Below are 17,919 nucleotides of genomic sequence, written 5' to 3' on the forward strand. Positions count from 1 at the left end.
TTCAGTCCCATATATTCAGTCTTTGAAACGCTGTAAAATTCGAACCACGTGACCAACACCTACGCAATTTTCACACATGGTACCTGTGCACCTGAGGATCAGTTTGATTCATCAAGTAATAGATTCGGCCGCCATTCGTAATTGGCGGTTCGTCATTTGGGGTATTTGGAAAGCTCGAAAATATTTAATTTCAAGTACCATGATTCCTAATTCGAGATTTGTCGTTCACGTATAATTGGACGGAACGAATTGAATACAAGCTATGGGGTAAGTATAATTGTCATAAATAGGATAGGAATGAAGGAACTCACTTGGTGCGTACGCTGTCCGGCGACGGTGGTCTTCGAGATTCCAGGTTGTCCATAGCATGCCACTCGTTAAGACACGAGCGATCGCTCTCGATTCGTTGCTCATAGTAACTGACCCAGTCGTGTGACAGGCCACCCAGGAAGTAGTTCTGTTCGCGTGCCTTACTCGACACCTTGTGCAACGTCTGCAAGGCCGACCTGCAAAAAAGTCATACAAAGATTTTCAAACTTACGTGTTGGCCAGACTTATATTCAAAATGGGTCTGTCAAGCACGAATCTAAAGCTCGAGGAAATGATCGTTTGCAAATTTATCAACAGATTACCTATTAAAATAAGCCCAACTGTATTTCAATTTTTAATTTAACGCGTGGCAAATTTCGATTTTAATTTCATAACTTTGCAACTTCCGTTTCATTAATATTAACCTTCCAATATCGTCCTAATATCAAATTATTTATTAGTATTAGTACTCAGTATTAAAAAATTATTTACTAGTATTAATACTGAAAAAATGTATTTTCTATTTATAAATTATTATATTAAACTGGCAAAATGTTTTCAGCCAAATGTAACGATAATGATTTTTTCCATATTTTCTCGTCAATAATAAACAAAAGATTAAATTAGTTTTCATCTTTTTAATTCGTACCAGATTGATATGACATGTTTATGCCTTTTATACTTATATTATTACACTTTATATCTAAAGAATTATTTTTTCATGAAAACGTTTTGCCAGGGGTAATATAATATAAATTATAATTTTGGAATATATTTTTAAATTCATTTTACTGCTTCCGAGTGAAACTGACTTCCTCAATTTGGTCCAATGTTACACGAAATGATCCAGGATAATTATTCGGTTAATTCTCGTATATCTCGAAGTAACAAAAGCTGTTTTTACCAGTTGATTGTTTCATAAATTATTAACGTACAGAGAGAGAGAGAGAGAGAGTGTATATGTAGAAAAATTTGTAGGTTTGACGGAAGAAGGCAGCAGGAAATCGTTTAATTGATGATCATTAAGCGCAGACACTTCGTTCCTATAAATGAAGTCGGCTTGATTTTTATGACCGTGCATCCTGATAAGATACGAGCTACAACGAATTCAGTGAGTCAAATAAAATACGCTTCCGATTAATTAGTTTTGCTTTGTGAAGATGTACTCATTAAAAGTTGCAATAAATGTACGCCGATTTCCTCTGGAAAATACCTCTGCTGCTGCCTTTGTGTGTCCGAATGCTTTATGGTACATTAGTCTTCCACAGACAATTTACTACGGGAAAATGTTGTTATACAGAGATATAAATTACAGAGAAATATATACGATGAATAATCTATGAAGAATCCGTTAAATGCTTGTTAAATAACTAGCCAGAAATGTGAGTTTAAAATTTGGTTTAAAAAATTCATATTGGTATAGGTAATAAAATTAATTTAAAATGTTTTATCCTAAGAGTCTATCATAGAAATTTCGAAGGATTTTCAAAACTTTCTGCATAAATAATAGTTAGATACAGAAATATATGATATTTAAACTAATCGTAGTATCTTCAATTTTTCTTGAGAAAATATAAAACATAAATCGCAATAATAAAATTTAAATAAATACATAACATTCATTAGAGTATTAATAAATATTCCTGAAAGGAGGGATTCAAATTTCCCAAAGGAAAGGAGAAAAAATTCCATAAAATATTTTAGTAAAGCAATTTAAATCCCTTTGCTGTAATAATAATTAAATACAGAAACATATAATATTTAAATTAATATTAATTTCGCAAAAATTTCTGGAGGAGAATCAACACACAGAGTAACTGTATTAAATATGTCAGAATATTCGTCACTTTCAACTATCTTTTCACTATGCACCATCTTGTAATTAGTAAGAGCCCCAGAAGATCACCAAAATTCCGAAAGAGAATAGAAAAATTCTTCCCATAGCAATCTGATTGGATACTCTGCTCTAATATTAATTAAACAAAGAAACGTACTAAAACTAACCTCAATTTTTCAAAAATGTTTTAAAAAGGAATGAAATATCGGTCAACATTCGTCATTTTTCACTTACTCGTCACTATACACATCTCCTACTGCAACAGACCCAGAACACAAAAATTCCAAAAGGACGTAGAAAAATTTCTTACCATAGCAATCTGATTGGATACTCTGCTCTAATATTAATTAAATAAAGAAACCTGCTACAATTGATTTCAATTTTTCAAAAATAACTTAAAAACAAAATAATAAAAATAGTTCTAAAAAGGTCAACATTTATCACTTTTCACTATCTCTTCACTACGCACCATGACCTACTGCAACAGACTCAGAGGAACTCGAAAATCGCAGAAGAAATTTGAAGAAATTCGAAGAAATATTTTACCGTGTTGCAAGGTAGTCCAATAAGTCGGCAGGACGTTTTACCATAGCAATCTCGGTGGATTCTGAAATCCGTCGTTTGGAAGATGTCAAAGCTTCCAAGGGAGTATCCGTCGGGACAGTAATCGCGGAAGATTTACGCGCTGCCACGACGATACGAACGAAAAGTGGTGGCGAAGTTGTCGGTGACGAAGCAAAGTCTAGACTGGCGAACAAACAAGGCCGAATAGTCAAAGAGAATTACTTATCTCGAACGTGAACCACTTCCGTTTCCAGCAAGAGGAAATACTTGGTCGCGTTTCCCCTAGCAGTGGCTCAGATCCTTATCGGGCTAAAATAAATACGCTGCTCGTATCGCTGTCGACGCAACTTTATTGCAATATAATGGAAAGTTTCGTGTTATGTGACGGTCCACGATAGAATGTTGTGGTTCGAGCTAAGTTTTCCTCGCTTGCCGCCTTACTGAATGTTACAGGGATATTGCTGCGGCCTATGACGATTCCGAGCGACAAAGGTTGCTACAAAGTGTGTAACTTTGCGAGAACAACAGCGAGAAAGGTGTCTTAATGACGAGTACTTTTAGGAGAAATTTTGTACAATTTGGATAATTTATAAGATTTTTATGGCACGAGTGATTGTAATAAATTTATGCCTTTCTGGGAATTTGTAGAGAGTTTAGGAGACTGAATTTTGTAGGTTTTAGTAATAATTTATAGAAATAGGTATAATAATATGTCACAGGCAATATATGTGTGTAATTAACTTGTTTAAAACAATAGGAATTAGTTGTATTTTAATATATTAACATGTACTGTATAATATATAAATTTTATATTAAAATTTAAGGTTAATTAATTTGAAATAATAAATAAGGTAAAGTATCTGTAACCGATTTGTTTAAAATAAAATTTTATTTGGAAATTGAAGTTTATTTCGATTTCGAGATCAGAACATGGACCACATGTTACATTCCAGACAATTTAAAATCATTATTTTATTTTTAAATTATCTTCGGATGAAATATTATATTTTGTTATTTTTCTTGTCAAATTGTCACACAAGTGTTTGACAAAATTAATATTAAGTAATTTTGAAAGTGCTTTCAAATGTAGTTCATTAGGTTTTTTCTTTAAACAAATGTATTAATTATTTTTAATATCTATATATGTCTCATGTTGCGAATTTTTTATTTTCAAATTTGAAATACCCTTTTACCATCTTTATAACTATACGTGATTCCAAAGAAACTGATATTACGGTTTTTAAAATTGCACAAATTTTTGATTAAATTTCTTTGGAGTAAAAAAGACTGTATAAAGTCGTAAGGAAATTGTCAGTTTTTAAAAGGTGATCGTGAAAGCTGTTCTCAGATTGCAGCTGCGTTACAAATTTCTTCACTCGTACAGAATGTAATGTCTACGGTGCACTTTATCACGGAATGTATATACTTCCTGAGCAAAGTCTCAACACCATGTAGTTTTTCCAGCAATATTACACCGCCTTTCTACAGCTCTCGTGCAGAAATGTATATGCGTTTCAACTGTCTTACAATTTATGGAAACTCCCGAATAAAATTGTAACTGTACAAACCAGTGCCATAAATACAGTCCCTGGTGAAAGTAACACAATGTAGCAGCAAATAAGGCGAAATAAAAGCTTCGAGGAACCAGTGGGTATCTTCCATCCGTGAGAAAAAAATGCGACATAAAAATTCTTCAAATTATTCCAAGGCACTATTTATTTGCATACACTTATATAAACTCTCTGACCATTTTTCTGTCGTTGCATGTATGTCTTTCATACATATCCACCGACATTGTTGCACTCGTAGCTTTAAAAATTATTTTCAATGTCTAAATGACAAAAATTTGTGGCAAGACATTCTTTTTAACATTCAACAAATGGTAATCGAGAGATCCGAGATCGATGATTGCAGGATCGAAAAACAAAAATGGAAGATTTTAAATATTCAGAGTATCGTTGAAATACGCGGTAATTGTCAGAGAGTAAAGTGTAATTAAGACATCTGATTATTTTGATTAAAACAGGAAGCAAACAGTGTAACGAGTTATGAATATATATAAGATTTCACGCGATAGAATCATTTTCCTTTGTGGGATATAACTTATGCTATAGCTATGTACGAATAAATATCAAGTAATCTAGTGACAAAACTAGATTTCAGTAATAAATTATGTAAGAGGCAAAAATATGCAGTATTCTGTGCTACTTTATATAGTAATACAGTATATATAATGTAGCAATAATCTGCAATACAGAAATAGTCAATAATACAGTATGTTATGTAGTAATACAATAACGATGAAATACACTAATTCAATAATAACAAGCAACGATATAATAAAACAATAATGAATAATATGATTAGAGAATAGTAATTGTTAGAAATATAGTATATTATATGATAAATTCAATAGTTCATTATTATATTAATAAAATGATATAATAATAAGTAATAATAGAATACCATATAACAATATAGTAAAAAATATAATAATAATTAATAATACAGTATGCACTACAAAAATTATACTAACATCCTTCGTATCTAATTTCACTGTGTCACCGAATTTATAATTGAAATTTCTGTTTCTGTTCTGACACATCCTGTTATTGCCACGTGTTTTAATATCTACGAACATTATCGAGGATATCGTAGGTTTGTATTCGAAATGGTATTTCCGTTTCACGGACGTTACAGGAAAATACCAGAGCTTTAAGCGGATAAACGTAATCAGTTCGCGGTTAGGATAGCGACGGATGTAATTGCAACGGTGTTTTCCCGCCAAAGTATTATCACAAAAACCGAGGTTGGTAAAAGCTTTGAAGTACTTAAGACACGTGCTACAGAATTGTTCTGAAGCACGAAGTCTCAGGTGGAACAAAGGAATATTGTCTCGTACCAGCGGAAGTAACATCAGAGAAGTGTTGTTCTGTAATATTTTGATGAAACGTGTCTAGCTTTTGTTGATTAAAACTAACGGGACAAAAGAGTTGTATAAACGTAGAATTTGTCTGTTTCCTTCTCTACTATGATTTCCTTTTTATTTGTAAAGAAATACGAAATGTACACTTCTCTTGTTTTTCATGATACAGATATACGAATAAAGAAATATGTAAATATGAATATAAATGGAGCAAATACTTAAGTATATTTAAATTAGGTAACCTAAAACAAGAGACACAGAAATGTATAAACAAAGATAGTTGGAAGTGACATAATAAGAAAAGTTGGAATAAAAATATAAAACTAGAAAAAATGATAATGATTCTAAATAAAATAAATTTAGGAAATTAATATTTTATTTGTAAAATATTTTAATAGTACCACTGTTACCATTGTACCATTATTAATATTTCAATAGCTGAAACTGTTATGATAAAAAATTATAATAGAAATATAAAACTTGGAAAAGATGGTAATGCACCTAAGTAAAACAATTTTAAAAAATTAATATTAGATTTATTAAATATTTCAATAGTACCATTGTTAATATTTCAATAATTGAAAGTGTGATGATAAAAAGTTGTAATAAAAATATAAAACTTGGAAAAATTATAATAACTTTATCTTTAATGTATATAAAGAAAAAGAATATAAATAACGTTTATATAATGTATTAATGTAAAATAGATTTACCAAATTAATATTTCATTAGCTAAATATTTCAATAGTACTATTGTTACCATTGTACCATTGTTAATATTTCAATAGTATAATGATATTAGGCTTACAGTGAAATATTCTACATTATATCCATATATCCGTTCATCGAAACAAAATTTTAATTAGCGTTTGGAGAAGCTAATTCCTTTCGCTTGAATCCAGTTATCATAACATAAACTTATACTGTTCGAATGAGAAGTCATACAATTAGTGAAATTATTGTATACACTATCTATTCATAAAATACATACTAATATAATAAATATATATAAAATATATTTAGGATTAACATTAATGAAGTTTTACAACAACAATTCATAAATAACTATTCGAAAAGTGAAAATACATAGAGCACAATATACTCTCTCACACAATTTCATTTTCATCCTATAGATAGTTCATTTCCTACAGTTACCATGTACAACTTTCACCTATTATTGCTTCAGATAAAATTAAGAGTATTATCTACAATATTAAAATTTATTTCACATTTCCTATTTCCATTACGACATTTCAATACACGTAGACTCTCACGATACTTCCATGTTATATTTTTACTCGCTAAACAAATGATTGAACTTTGCAGGAAGAGAGGATACTCTACACAACTTAATTTATATTTACAAGATAAGCCTGAAATTTTTAATTTAATACAACTCAATTTTAATGTAATCTTATATTTCAACCAAAGCTTCGAAAATACTTTACATTATCAACGTACTTGGACAGGAAGAATTATTGTTTCTCAGCAGGCAGTTTTCTATCCACTAAACCCAACATATGGCACAGATCAAACGCTCCAAGAGTTGTTCCAGAGAGTGAAAGTGCAGGATACAATTTAACGCGTGAATGGTTTATAATTCGTGGTAATTAAGAGCATGCTAAGGAGAAAGAAAAGTTGGAACAAATAGATACCTGCGAATGTTCTCTGGCCACTGATAATTCGCGAATATTTATTGCAACGATCGACCAAGTATCCTTCGACACACGAAGGATATTTGCATCATTGTCGACATTATTAACTTTCAACTTGGCTACATTTTTTTCCACTCAAGGTTGACATCATCGTAACAATGACTTTTACAAAGCGAAGTTGCAAACGTCAGACTGAAAGGTCCCTCTCTCTTTTTAATTGGCTATTACTTCGTGCAGATCGAACGTCCAAATTATCTACCAAGAATTCAGGGATCACCATTCTTTCGCGATCGCTGTATTTATAACTATGAGATCACGAAACACAATGCCTATTAATCGAAACATGATTCATCGTTATCGATAGGTAACGTGTTCTACGTCCAGAGCTAAGTTTCTTCGTTATTTCATGAAAAGGACAAATATTCCATGTTTATGAACAGGATATGTCTATTCTCTTTTCATTATCAAAAATTTGTTTACTATTAAATCGGTGTGACTGGTCAGAGAAAAGTGATAATCGATTGGGAATATAGTCGATGATTGGTACATAGTAGTATCCTAATCTTTGAAGCTCTTTAATATAATTATTGCAATTATGCAAGACGTTCTTTGCGTTTATGGTTTCACTAACTTGCAAAGCATGGAATTGTATAGTAATTGCTTCATAAGATCAAATATCGATATCGATTTTTCTGATACACAGACCTAAGTTAGTCATAGGTCTTGATATACTGTATTATTCAACACATGAGCCAAGGGACGATGATTGCCCATAATTTATAAATAAAATAGCGCGATACACTCATAATTTGTATGAAATATGTCCGAGATGTACTTGGATGATCATTAGACCCGAATGAATTCCTCGAATAGTCATTTACTTCATTAGGATGAACACGGTTCATTTAAAACGAAGTAGCCTAACAGTAAACCTCCATAAAATCATAAACCAACTGAAATTTGAGACTTCCGAAAGCCTTACGAACTAGCCATCCTAGTAAATCACCATAATAAATCAATCACCTTCTTCTATCCTTTTCCAAGTTCTTGATACAATATCTTTCTCATTTTGCAACCCTAATCAAATCCTCGCCTCATCCTTCTGTCAAAAGATTCCAACTTTTATTATCAGTATTCTATTTCATTTTCCAAGTTCCTGTATCAACTTTTTCTCTCTTTTCTCGTTACATTCAGTAAATCATTTTATTTAGCAGAGGTCTTCGAGGATTTTATCGTGTAATAGATCAGTCCAATTAGACTTTGCGAAGAAAAAATATTCGAGATACTCATAGAAGCACTCTGAAAGCGATTCACAAATTCTATACACCCTGCTCTTAAATTTTCGAATAAATACTCCAGCTGCAACTCGAACAAGATCGACTTCTTCCTGATTTTATTTCACTGCATACCGTTTCATTAACCCGTTCACTGCTAACTACAGCCTGCATCTGCACACTTCTCCGAGGTGCAATTTTTATATACCTCGAGTTTTCTACGTACCTGTAAAATAAATTTCAGCGTTGCATAACACTCGGAATCACTTTCAATCGATTCGTGACTGGAAATCTTTAACCTACATACAACCAACCACTTCACGTGCAACAGCCTAATAAATAGCTAGGCCTGACTTGCTCATAGACTACACCAGCCACGTCTGACGTAATTTAGGCACAGTCTCGTGCAACTTTTCATCTACGTTTCTTCTCGGACGTTCATAGGATCATTCTCGAGTCTCCTCTGCGTCTCTGACTCACGGTTAACCGGGCAACGAGGTAGAACGGTTGCGGTGTTTCGCTGGACGACGGTGCTTGGTCAAAGAGGAGGATCTATCCGTGAACATCTCTGCTCGTTCGCTCCAACAGGCTTTCGTTTTTTGCGTCAGAAACGTAACAACGCACTGACAAACGTTTCCAACCATGTCCGAGCAGCTTGATAAATGGAAAAACCTTGCAGGTAGTCATCGTGGTCGTTCGACCGCAGCCAGGCCCGGAACAGAGCAAAAAGTATCGCGCCGAGAGGGAAGTTTCTTGCCTCTTGCACGGCTCGGGTTGATTGTTTAATTTCGGCGTGACTAAAGTTCGAAGGTTCACATCTCCATCCTTTTTTCCCTCTTTGTTTTGTCCATTTTCTTATTTCACACGTTTCAACCGTTCAATTGCTTGAAAATTGAGGACTATTCGTCTTGACTGTTCGGTGTTTATTGACTTTCTGTTTTAGACCCGATTATGTTACTGGTTATTTTTGAAAATTTTAATTCTTTTTATTGCAAAAAATTGAATTTCTTTCTAGGTTTCTTTTTCATTCAAGAATTATTCGAATAACGTCTATGGTGTTTATTAAATTTAGTTTCAAATGTGTTATTTTCAAATTTGATGTCACATTATTCGGCAGGATCCAACAGCTTTCATCATTACGTTTTAAATTCATATTGTTATAGAAAATTGAAATTTTTTCTAGATTCTTTTGGATTTAAGAATCATTTTAACGGTGTTTTTGCTGTTTATTAAATTTAGATTCGAGTATGTTGTTTGTCATATTTAAAAATTTGACAGAGGATTAATTAATAGAAATTTCTTAGGAGAAATTATAACCTAGAAATTCGCAAGGTCACGTTTTTATTTCTCCAAATTATCGAGATAAGTGCATTTAAATTCCCAGGTATACGGGTTCTAAAAATTATACAGATTAAAACCTAAGCACTTATATATATATAAATATACACCCATGAATGGGAGAAAGTGAATTTAATATCCATGAACACGGATGTTGAAACCTGTAATTACCCCTATATTAAGAACACGGTTTTCAGTTCCTAGTATACGTTAGACGTATCTCTTTAATAAACGTGCAAAACCATGACCTACAGTGGATTGCTTATGCTTATCTTGGTATAATTATTATTTGTAGGCAAAACTCAGGAAGGATTTGATAATACTTCTATCCGTACACAAATGGGCTCTTTCTCCTGTAAATTATTGCTTCTGATATTTCCTTTTTAAGAAATTACTGTTATTTTCATCTAAAAAAATAACTCTCTTTTCACATGGTCTTCCGTTCCATCTGTCTTCTTAATTATATAGTGATATACTGAAAAACGGTATTTCGATAGTGAAAGTTGTAAATAATAAACATAAACAGGTGGATAGAAAGTTACGAGCATAGGATGAAGTTCAATAACCGAAATTACGAATTTTATGATTTATGTAACATTCTTCATTCGTATTTTGTTCATTAATATTTTTAATATTTAAAATAAACACCAAATACTTATGAGAAAATTAACCGAGGAATACCTCCACTCGTATTTAATTTCGGATTCCCATTTTCGATTGTCAATCTCTGAATAGGTGTTAATAGGCGATCGAAAAGCGAAATTCTCACACGTTTCGTCCATGACATTACGACGAAATTTTCTACATAGCAAACATGGTATAATAAGGTATTGCGCAATTCGATTGAGTTGTTAAGTATCACTACAGTCGTAACTGTTTATTTTTCTTCGAGAGTCGATGATCAAAGCGGCGTAGGAATGCATGCGATTAAAATGTGATTAGAATTTCAAATTTTTATTTATCTCTCAAAATATACCTTCTTCGTGACGAGATTTCTTCTTTTTATTTACCTAAGATGTGAGGTATGCGTATTTCGAATACATTTAATTCGTGGCAGGTTCGAATAAAACGAAGATTACTTATTCACAGTGGAACAACATACAGTCAGCAAAATAATTTTTATTAAAAATTTCCAGCGAATCATAATGGCGTTCACCCGATTCACTGATAATAATTCCCAGAATTTCGTCGAGGAACAAATAACGTATTAAATAATTGCAAAAATTTGTCAACGTAATTTCCTGTCATTTAATATCCTCCTATATAACCAGGCAATTGTAAAATTATGTAAAGTAAATATTTTACCCATACATTACATAACCAGTCAAGTCAAATATATGCATACTTGCCTAACTGCTTAAATTCTTCTTTATTCTCTGGATATATGTAATTTTCCATACACATATATATCGTATGTGGAAACAGCGCTGTCATCACACATCAAACAATTCAAGCTAAATATTGAGTTTAAAATTGAAAGATTACAAATATTTTTCAATAGCATTTTGTGAAGAATCTATTTAACAATACCAAAACTTTAGAATAGTCAGTAACATTAATTTAGAAATTATTCAAACAGTAAATGAAGAATTTAATTCAGATATATTTAAATACCTTTTTCTTATGGAAGAAATATATCATTTGACTTTATGTAATTTCAAATGACAATTTATCTATATTTCTATTTCTATAAAACAATTCTAATGATTTATATCACGCGATTAAACAAAATATTTATATTACATAGTTTAAATAGTTTGAACTCGATTCAAAAATTAGTTAAAAAATTCTACCTAAAAATTAAGCGAATTAATTTGCATATTTCATATGAGGCACGGAGCAGTCTTTAACTCATAGTTGTTAAGAATCAAAAAAAGACACTACTTAACACTTAACTACTTAAACTACTTAATTGTAGAATATATATAATTTTCAAGATATTTTCAAATTTTCGAAGAAATTACACTGTACAAATTCTTTCTCTTTTGAGAAAAAGAACTCAACGTCACCTCACAAACTTAGCAAACTCATCGCTAAAAAATAAAAACAAGCTTTCATAAGCTCCACAGGACTGTTGAAAAACTCTGCAAAACCTAAACACCCACCGTAGATAACGAAGCTTCAACTCACCTAACAGCCAACACACCCAAAGTTCTAAACAGTCGCGCAACATAACACAGGTCACATACACAAAATCACTAGAAATGATTATCGAATTATTTCTCTAAATAACAGAGTGTTCCAGAAGCCAGAAGAAAATCCTTGGAGCAACGAAGCGAGGCCTACCCGCACCCAACCTTCTCTCGTTCAGACCTAGAACGATTTAGGCTCCCGTGCGTTGGCCGGCAGTTTACGCGTTTCTCACACCGAGTGAAGGAAATGGAAAGGAAAAACAACGGTGGTACTAGAGACTGGTCGAGAATTTCCGCGAAAATCTACGGCCATGGCACGTTCCAAGGATTCCGATATCCAGGAAGACGATGCGTGCACGTCGTCTTCTGGCGTGATCCGCGGGACACTCGGTCGGTTGGCAACGCTCTCTAGGAAACCGCTAACGACAAATTAGCCGCGATAAACGACGCAAGACGGACGGCCATGTCGTTTCCCGACGATAAAGATAACCAGTTGGCCGCGGTTACGCGTCCACCGATTCGTTTGCACCTGGTGGCAGCGCGTGTGTTTTTCTCGCTCGCGAGGCCTCCATGTCCTTCTTCCTAATTTATTTCGAGCTCGAGTACTTCGTGGCAGCCTTTACGCCCTCGTTCGCTCGCCGTTCGCTCGCTGCTCTCTCTTCTCCTCTCGCATTCTTTCTTCGTGTACGCGCAATAAAAGGCTAACGGTGATCCGCGAGTAACAGGTAAAGTGGAGAGGTTGCGTGGTTTTAACGTTCCTCCGCAGGAACTTCCTTTGTTCTCGAGGGTAAGATTCCTCGTGGAGATGAAAACGGCGAGGAAATTTGCTTCGAGCGGAGTAATTTGTGCCGAGGATTATCCAGTGTCGAGGATGGGCAAGATAAGCTATGAGTAGGGAACGCCAAGAGATAGACGTGTTTTGTTCGAATATCGTCGAACAATGAACTCATTTTTGTTACAGCATTCCTTGGCCAAGGCTCTAAACCTAACTATGTCTCGCGTATCTATCGATAACTCGATGATAATCCTAGAACTTGAATTTTTCTGTGGCTTCAAATAGTCATTCGATGGGGTCCTCAGCCATAGAACTCTGTCCGTAGGAAATCCCATTGCACTATAAGGTAAAAATTCTCGAAGAAATGGATATCTTTTGATCAGAGCTATAGACCTAACTTTGTCCTGCAAGTTTGTTGACAATATGTACTTGTAAAACTTGAATTTGTCCAAAACTTGAGATGATAGTTGGCGATAATTGTTAGTCGATACCAAATCCAAGTGCGAGATGTCCTCTGGCATAAGGTCTGATCCCTAAAGCGTGTCATAACGTAAAATTCGTCTCTATCTGATAGTGTCATCTCAAAGAAATGGCTTTTACAGCCACAATATCGGGAAAATTGCGAGACTATTGCTGAACTTTAGAAGAAGTCTTTAGAATAGAGTCAAGAAGACTGAGTTGGTCGCTGTACCTATTTCTCTCATCGATAGTTCCTGTCATCTGTGACCACTTTGGCAAATAGACTTCTTCCGAGGTCAGAGTACCTCTTCCTTCAGTACGTGACCAATTACAGTGAACAAGGTGATAGTACATCGCCAATCATCGTGAAAGTGATTCCATCCACTCGATCTGACCATTGACAGACAGTGCAAGCCACTCCAACTGGTCAAAAATCTGAATTTCTAATTACTGGCAGGGATTTCTCCGAATCGTTGAAAGTTACTATATTCGAGACTATTGTTACCAGTGTTTATAGCAAATCACGTCGATCCAAATCGAATTTTGATTGTTCAGTATTTATTTGAAGGGCAACAGTTGCTATCAATGTGACGCAACTATAGTTATATACATATGTTGCTGGTTATTGCCCTCTGCGACTCTATATGCCTGAGAAGTTGTGAATTTAGACTTGGCGCCGTGGATATATATCATGGATGATTCATTCGTAGTGAAAGGTGTAAATATTATTTTCATCTGATCGACATCTAAAGCGAACGAAGCAAAGCCGGTGTATACTTTCGATGAAATGCATGGATGATTCATCTGTACTGAAGTGGCAGTGAAAAGTCTAAACTTATCCAGTAACAAGTGAACATCTGATGGTTATCACAGACACTTGCTATTTCACTTACTGATATTTCGAGAACCTGTGAAACGACGACTCAACGATGCCCGGCTATTCCAGTTTTCATCTTTCGCCACTCCTTGTGAATACATTATCCACGATGCAGGCTCAAAATGCAGAAACATATTCGCATTTGACGAATATTATCATATTTCATTTCCTATTATATTACTAGGTATATTTTATCGTTAAGTTATCGATGTCGAATAATGTACTTAGCTAATGGATCCCAATTTTCAGATCAAAATGAAAAATTCCGAGGTTGCGATTGTTTTTTTTTCAAGCAAAGAAAATTTTCCAGATGGTTCCCTATATTTGCATATTTGATTACCGATTACTATTTCGTTGGAAATTTATTACTGGTACACGATGGACTTGGGGTCTGAAGAGTTTTGTATCCTATTATGAAACTAGAGACTGACCTACTCGCACCCCATCTTAATCTGATTGACCAGGCGCAGAGTGCTTGCCATAAGCAAACATGTCCAAACAATGTAAGGCTAAAACCATTATGAAAATTTCGCTTCGTCTGGTGGTATAGTGTTAATATAACAGACTGTTAAATCCTGCCATACTGTACACTGTTAAATCTGTCTAAAGTAATTCTTCTTTTTATAGTGTGATTTCTCAGGTCAGCGAGCAAACAAACAGCTACAAATAAATTTAAATTGCATTCACGAAAACCAAAAATTGTACCTTTATACACTCTGGAATTAAAGCTAGTAAGGGAAATAATCTGAAAATTTGAGGAATTGATGAGGAATCTTGTTTGAGAGAAGTCTCCTCCAAATTTATTGATTTATTTCCTAGATTCTTCTGCAATGTCTCTAGAGTATTAATTACCGTATCAGTGAAGACTAATTTCTCGGATCTTCGAGATAATAGAACTTCGTGCTCCAATCGAGCAATCAAGCGAGTTGTCACGATAGACGCAATAATTATCAGAGTATGAAGCAGTTGATTTCGTGGCGTGATGATCGACCGAATGGAGTTGGCGTGCTAATGTACAATTGTTGCGAGGATATGATGATTGGAAAGCATAGAAAACAGAATAATTTGTGAATAATTCGAGAGTAATTTGACTATCTATTCAATCCTTCTCAACTAATAGCAGGTGTAAACTCATTAATAAAAATCCGGCGTTTTGCTAACAGATATTGGAAGAAAAGATATAGTTCTATCAGATTTCCCACGAAAATAAATTTAATAACAATGATAATATTTATACTAATACCAGTAACAAGCAACTATCTCAAAATCTCTAAAAATTCTTAACACACGCGTCTAAAAATTTCCGTAACACATCGATGAAGGATCGCTATGTCTAGAGAAGGCTCCCGCACAAAAGCTTGCAAAGATGCAACAGTGTACCTTCCATGAAGTCGTATTACTCCGATCAAGGTGAATTTATAGGGCAAGATATACACGTGAAAGCGGAAATACTAAATTGGCCAGGGATAATTGGCAATAAAAGTTATTCGCGCTGATAAGAGAGGTTGCAGGATTCCGAAGGTATACGCGTAGCCGAAGTAACCTGATGATAAAATAAAAATTCACAACGTGTGAAGCTCGTAAATACTAAAATAACGTTGAAATTTTAATCCAAGAATTGCGACTCCCAACGAACCAGTCGGATTTCGATGATACTGCCTGTTTTAAGGCACTATAATTTCGATAGCTAGGAACGTTAACAAGGCTTCCGCTATACTAGTGAGATATAACGTCGATAGGGCTTAAGCTGCCATCATAAAACAAACATTAAACAGTCCCCTATAAGATCAGGCTGATTGTAACACCGTTTAATACTCTGATGTTTATCCAACGTATAAAACGAGTCAGGTGACTTTATAGTTTCGAACGACAGCATACACTACTGGTTGTAAATTTCAACTTACGCCTTGTACAGGTTTAATAGCTGACGCATCCAATATTTTACACTGTTTAAGCAACGATCTTACTTCTTCGCGCGAAATGAAAGGATTTTTAGAGGGTTTCCTCGTGTATCGTCGAAGATGACGTGGGAGCTTTAACTATTTGGGGCTAGGTTGGTTGAAAGCTGTTGAAAACTGTTTATGCATGGTGGGATATACTTCCACTCACCTCGAAAAGTTGACGATATTCGTAGTTATACAGTTTAATACTTTATTCAAAGTTTTGCATTCAGTTGGCAATGCAGTAATAGCTATGTTTTGGCAAAAGGATGTGTTTCATTGTCTTTCATTTAAGACGTAAGTTGCATGACGGGATGTCCCAGTTTGTAATATTCTGTGCATTGGGCTTCTTATTTTTGTTTTAAATCGTGAGCCTCAAAGAGTTAAGGAGGAAGTATGACATTTGGGTATTTTTTTATAGGGTAAAACGTTGTCAAAATTTTTCCACACTTTTCATATGTATTCTTCGACGATTCGAGATGCACAGGTTTTATTTTCCTTAAATTTTATCGAATTTTGCAAAAATTATTAATCTTATTCTACTATGAACAGCGTTGATCGTGCAGTTTAGCATTCTTTTCCTTCTTATTCCATTCACCTATGGTGAAATAACGTAAATTATATGTAAATATATTTTGCACCATAGTGATACATCCGTCAATAATGGGTGGCCATCATTGTTTATACATATTCGTATAATTGTAGCGTAATTTCACATTTCTATGTCTATACACGTAAAAATCCAAAACTGAAGCGTTACACTATATTACTACTACTATTACTTACTACTGTATTACTTACATTATATTAAGTGCGTGTAAGTATTAATATGATACAATTAACACATTGCGTGTAACATATATACATATTCATATCCTCTTATTATCGTTTCATTCATGTTTAGAATTAATTTTGGCATTCACTAAAAATGCACTTCATATTCTCAAACCACACACTACCGTGAATAACAATAACAAATTTTTAATGAAAATTCTTCCAAATATAAATCCCGTTAATATATCAATATAACTGATTAATTACGTCATCAAACTGTCGATATCAGAATAATTAGATCAGATACATCGTTGCAATAGCGTTATAAAATTACCACAAACAGTGTCAAATATTTCTCCCTGAACGACAAGTGTACCCAAACTTTCGAGCAACCGCGTAATCCTCGTTTCTCAAGAAATCCTTCCTGAACCGACGCCACAGAAGCCCGCGTAAAAAGAAACCAGAGGCTGAAGAAATCCTTTCACGATTCACAAACCCGGAACGGATATTACAAGAAATTTAAGGAACGTGATGTAACGTCGCGGACTGTTATTCGGTGTAGAGCAGCGAAGTTCTTAGGCAACGATGAGGTAACTTTTCGGCCGAGTAGCAGTTTTTCGACGAACCGCCTCGAGGAGGAACGTTTATGCTCGATCGACAGGAACCCATCGATCCTCGAGTTTATGGCTCTCGTAAGAGGAACACGGAGGCGCTCCCAGAGAGATCTCTGGGTGCTGAAAATCCTCTCCAAATGTCGAACATGTCGATACTGCACCGGCAAAAATCGACCGAACCGCGTTGTTACTATGGGGTAGAGAAAGACAGGTTTGGAATATAGCGTAAGGGTGGTACGTGGTGTAATATAGTGATAATAACGACTCTGAAATAATGAAACACCTGTGCGATTGGAATGAATGAAAATACCGATATAAAGAGGAATATTCTGAGATTACCAAGGGGATTATATAGAAGATAGTTTCTTCTACGATTATTGGAAACCATTATGAACGAATTATATTTCGAGGTTTCTAGAATCCAAGGTTCATACGTGTGTAGGTA

General features: G+C 34.3%; 1 protein-coding gene across 7 annotated transcripts in view; it reads right to left on the minus strand.

Moving 5' to 3' along the window:
• The window catches only part of ssh (Protein phosphatase Slingshot), a 256,624-nt gene that overhangs the window by 10,828 nt on the left and 227,877 nt on the right, over window positions 1-17,919 (minus strand). For 6 of the 7 annotated variants that reach the window (XM_017910247.1, XM_017910242.1, XM_017910244.1 and 3 more), the window contains one exon: window positions 312-506. In XM_017910247.1, the coding sequence (XP_017765736.1) occupies window positions 312-506 (195 nt within the window). Of the gene's footprint in view, window positions 1-311; window positions 507-2,692; window positions 2,758-17,919 lie in introns of those variants that run through there. The other variant, XM_017910245.1, reaches the window with a different exon arrangement.

Source organism: Eufriesea mexicana, unplaced genomic scaffold, assembly GCF_001483705.2.
Source record: "Eufriesea mexicana isolate 0111107269 unplaced genomic scaffold, ASM148370v2 scaffold87, whole genome shotgun sequence".
In the NCBI taxonomy this organism is placed as follows: Eukaryota; Metazoa; Arthropoda; class Insecta; order Hymenoptera; family Apidae; genus Eufriesea; species Eufriesea mexicana.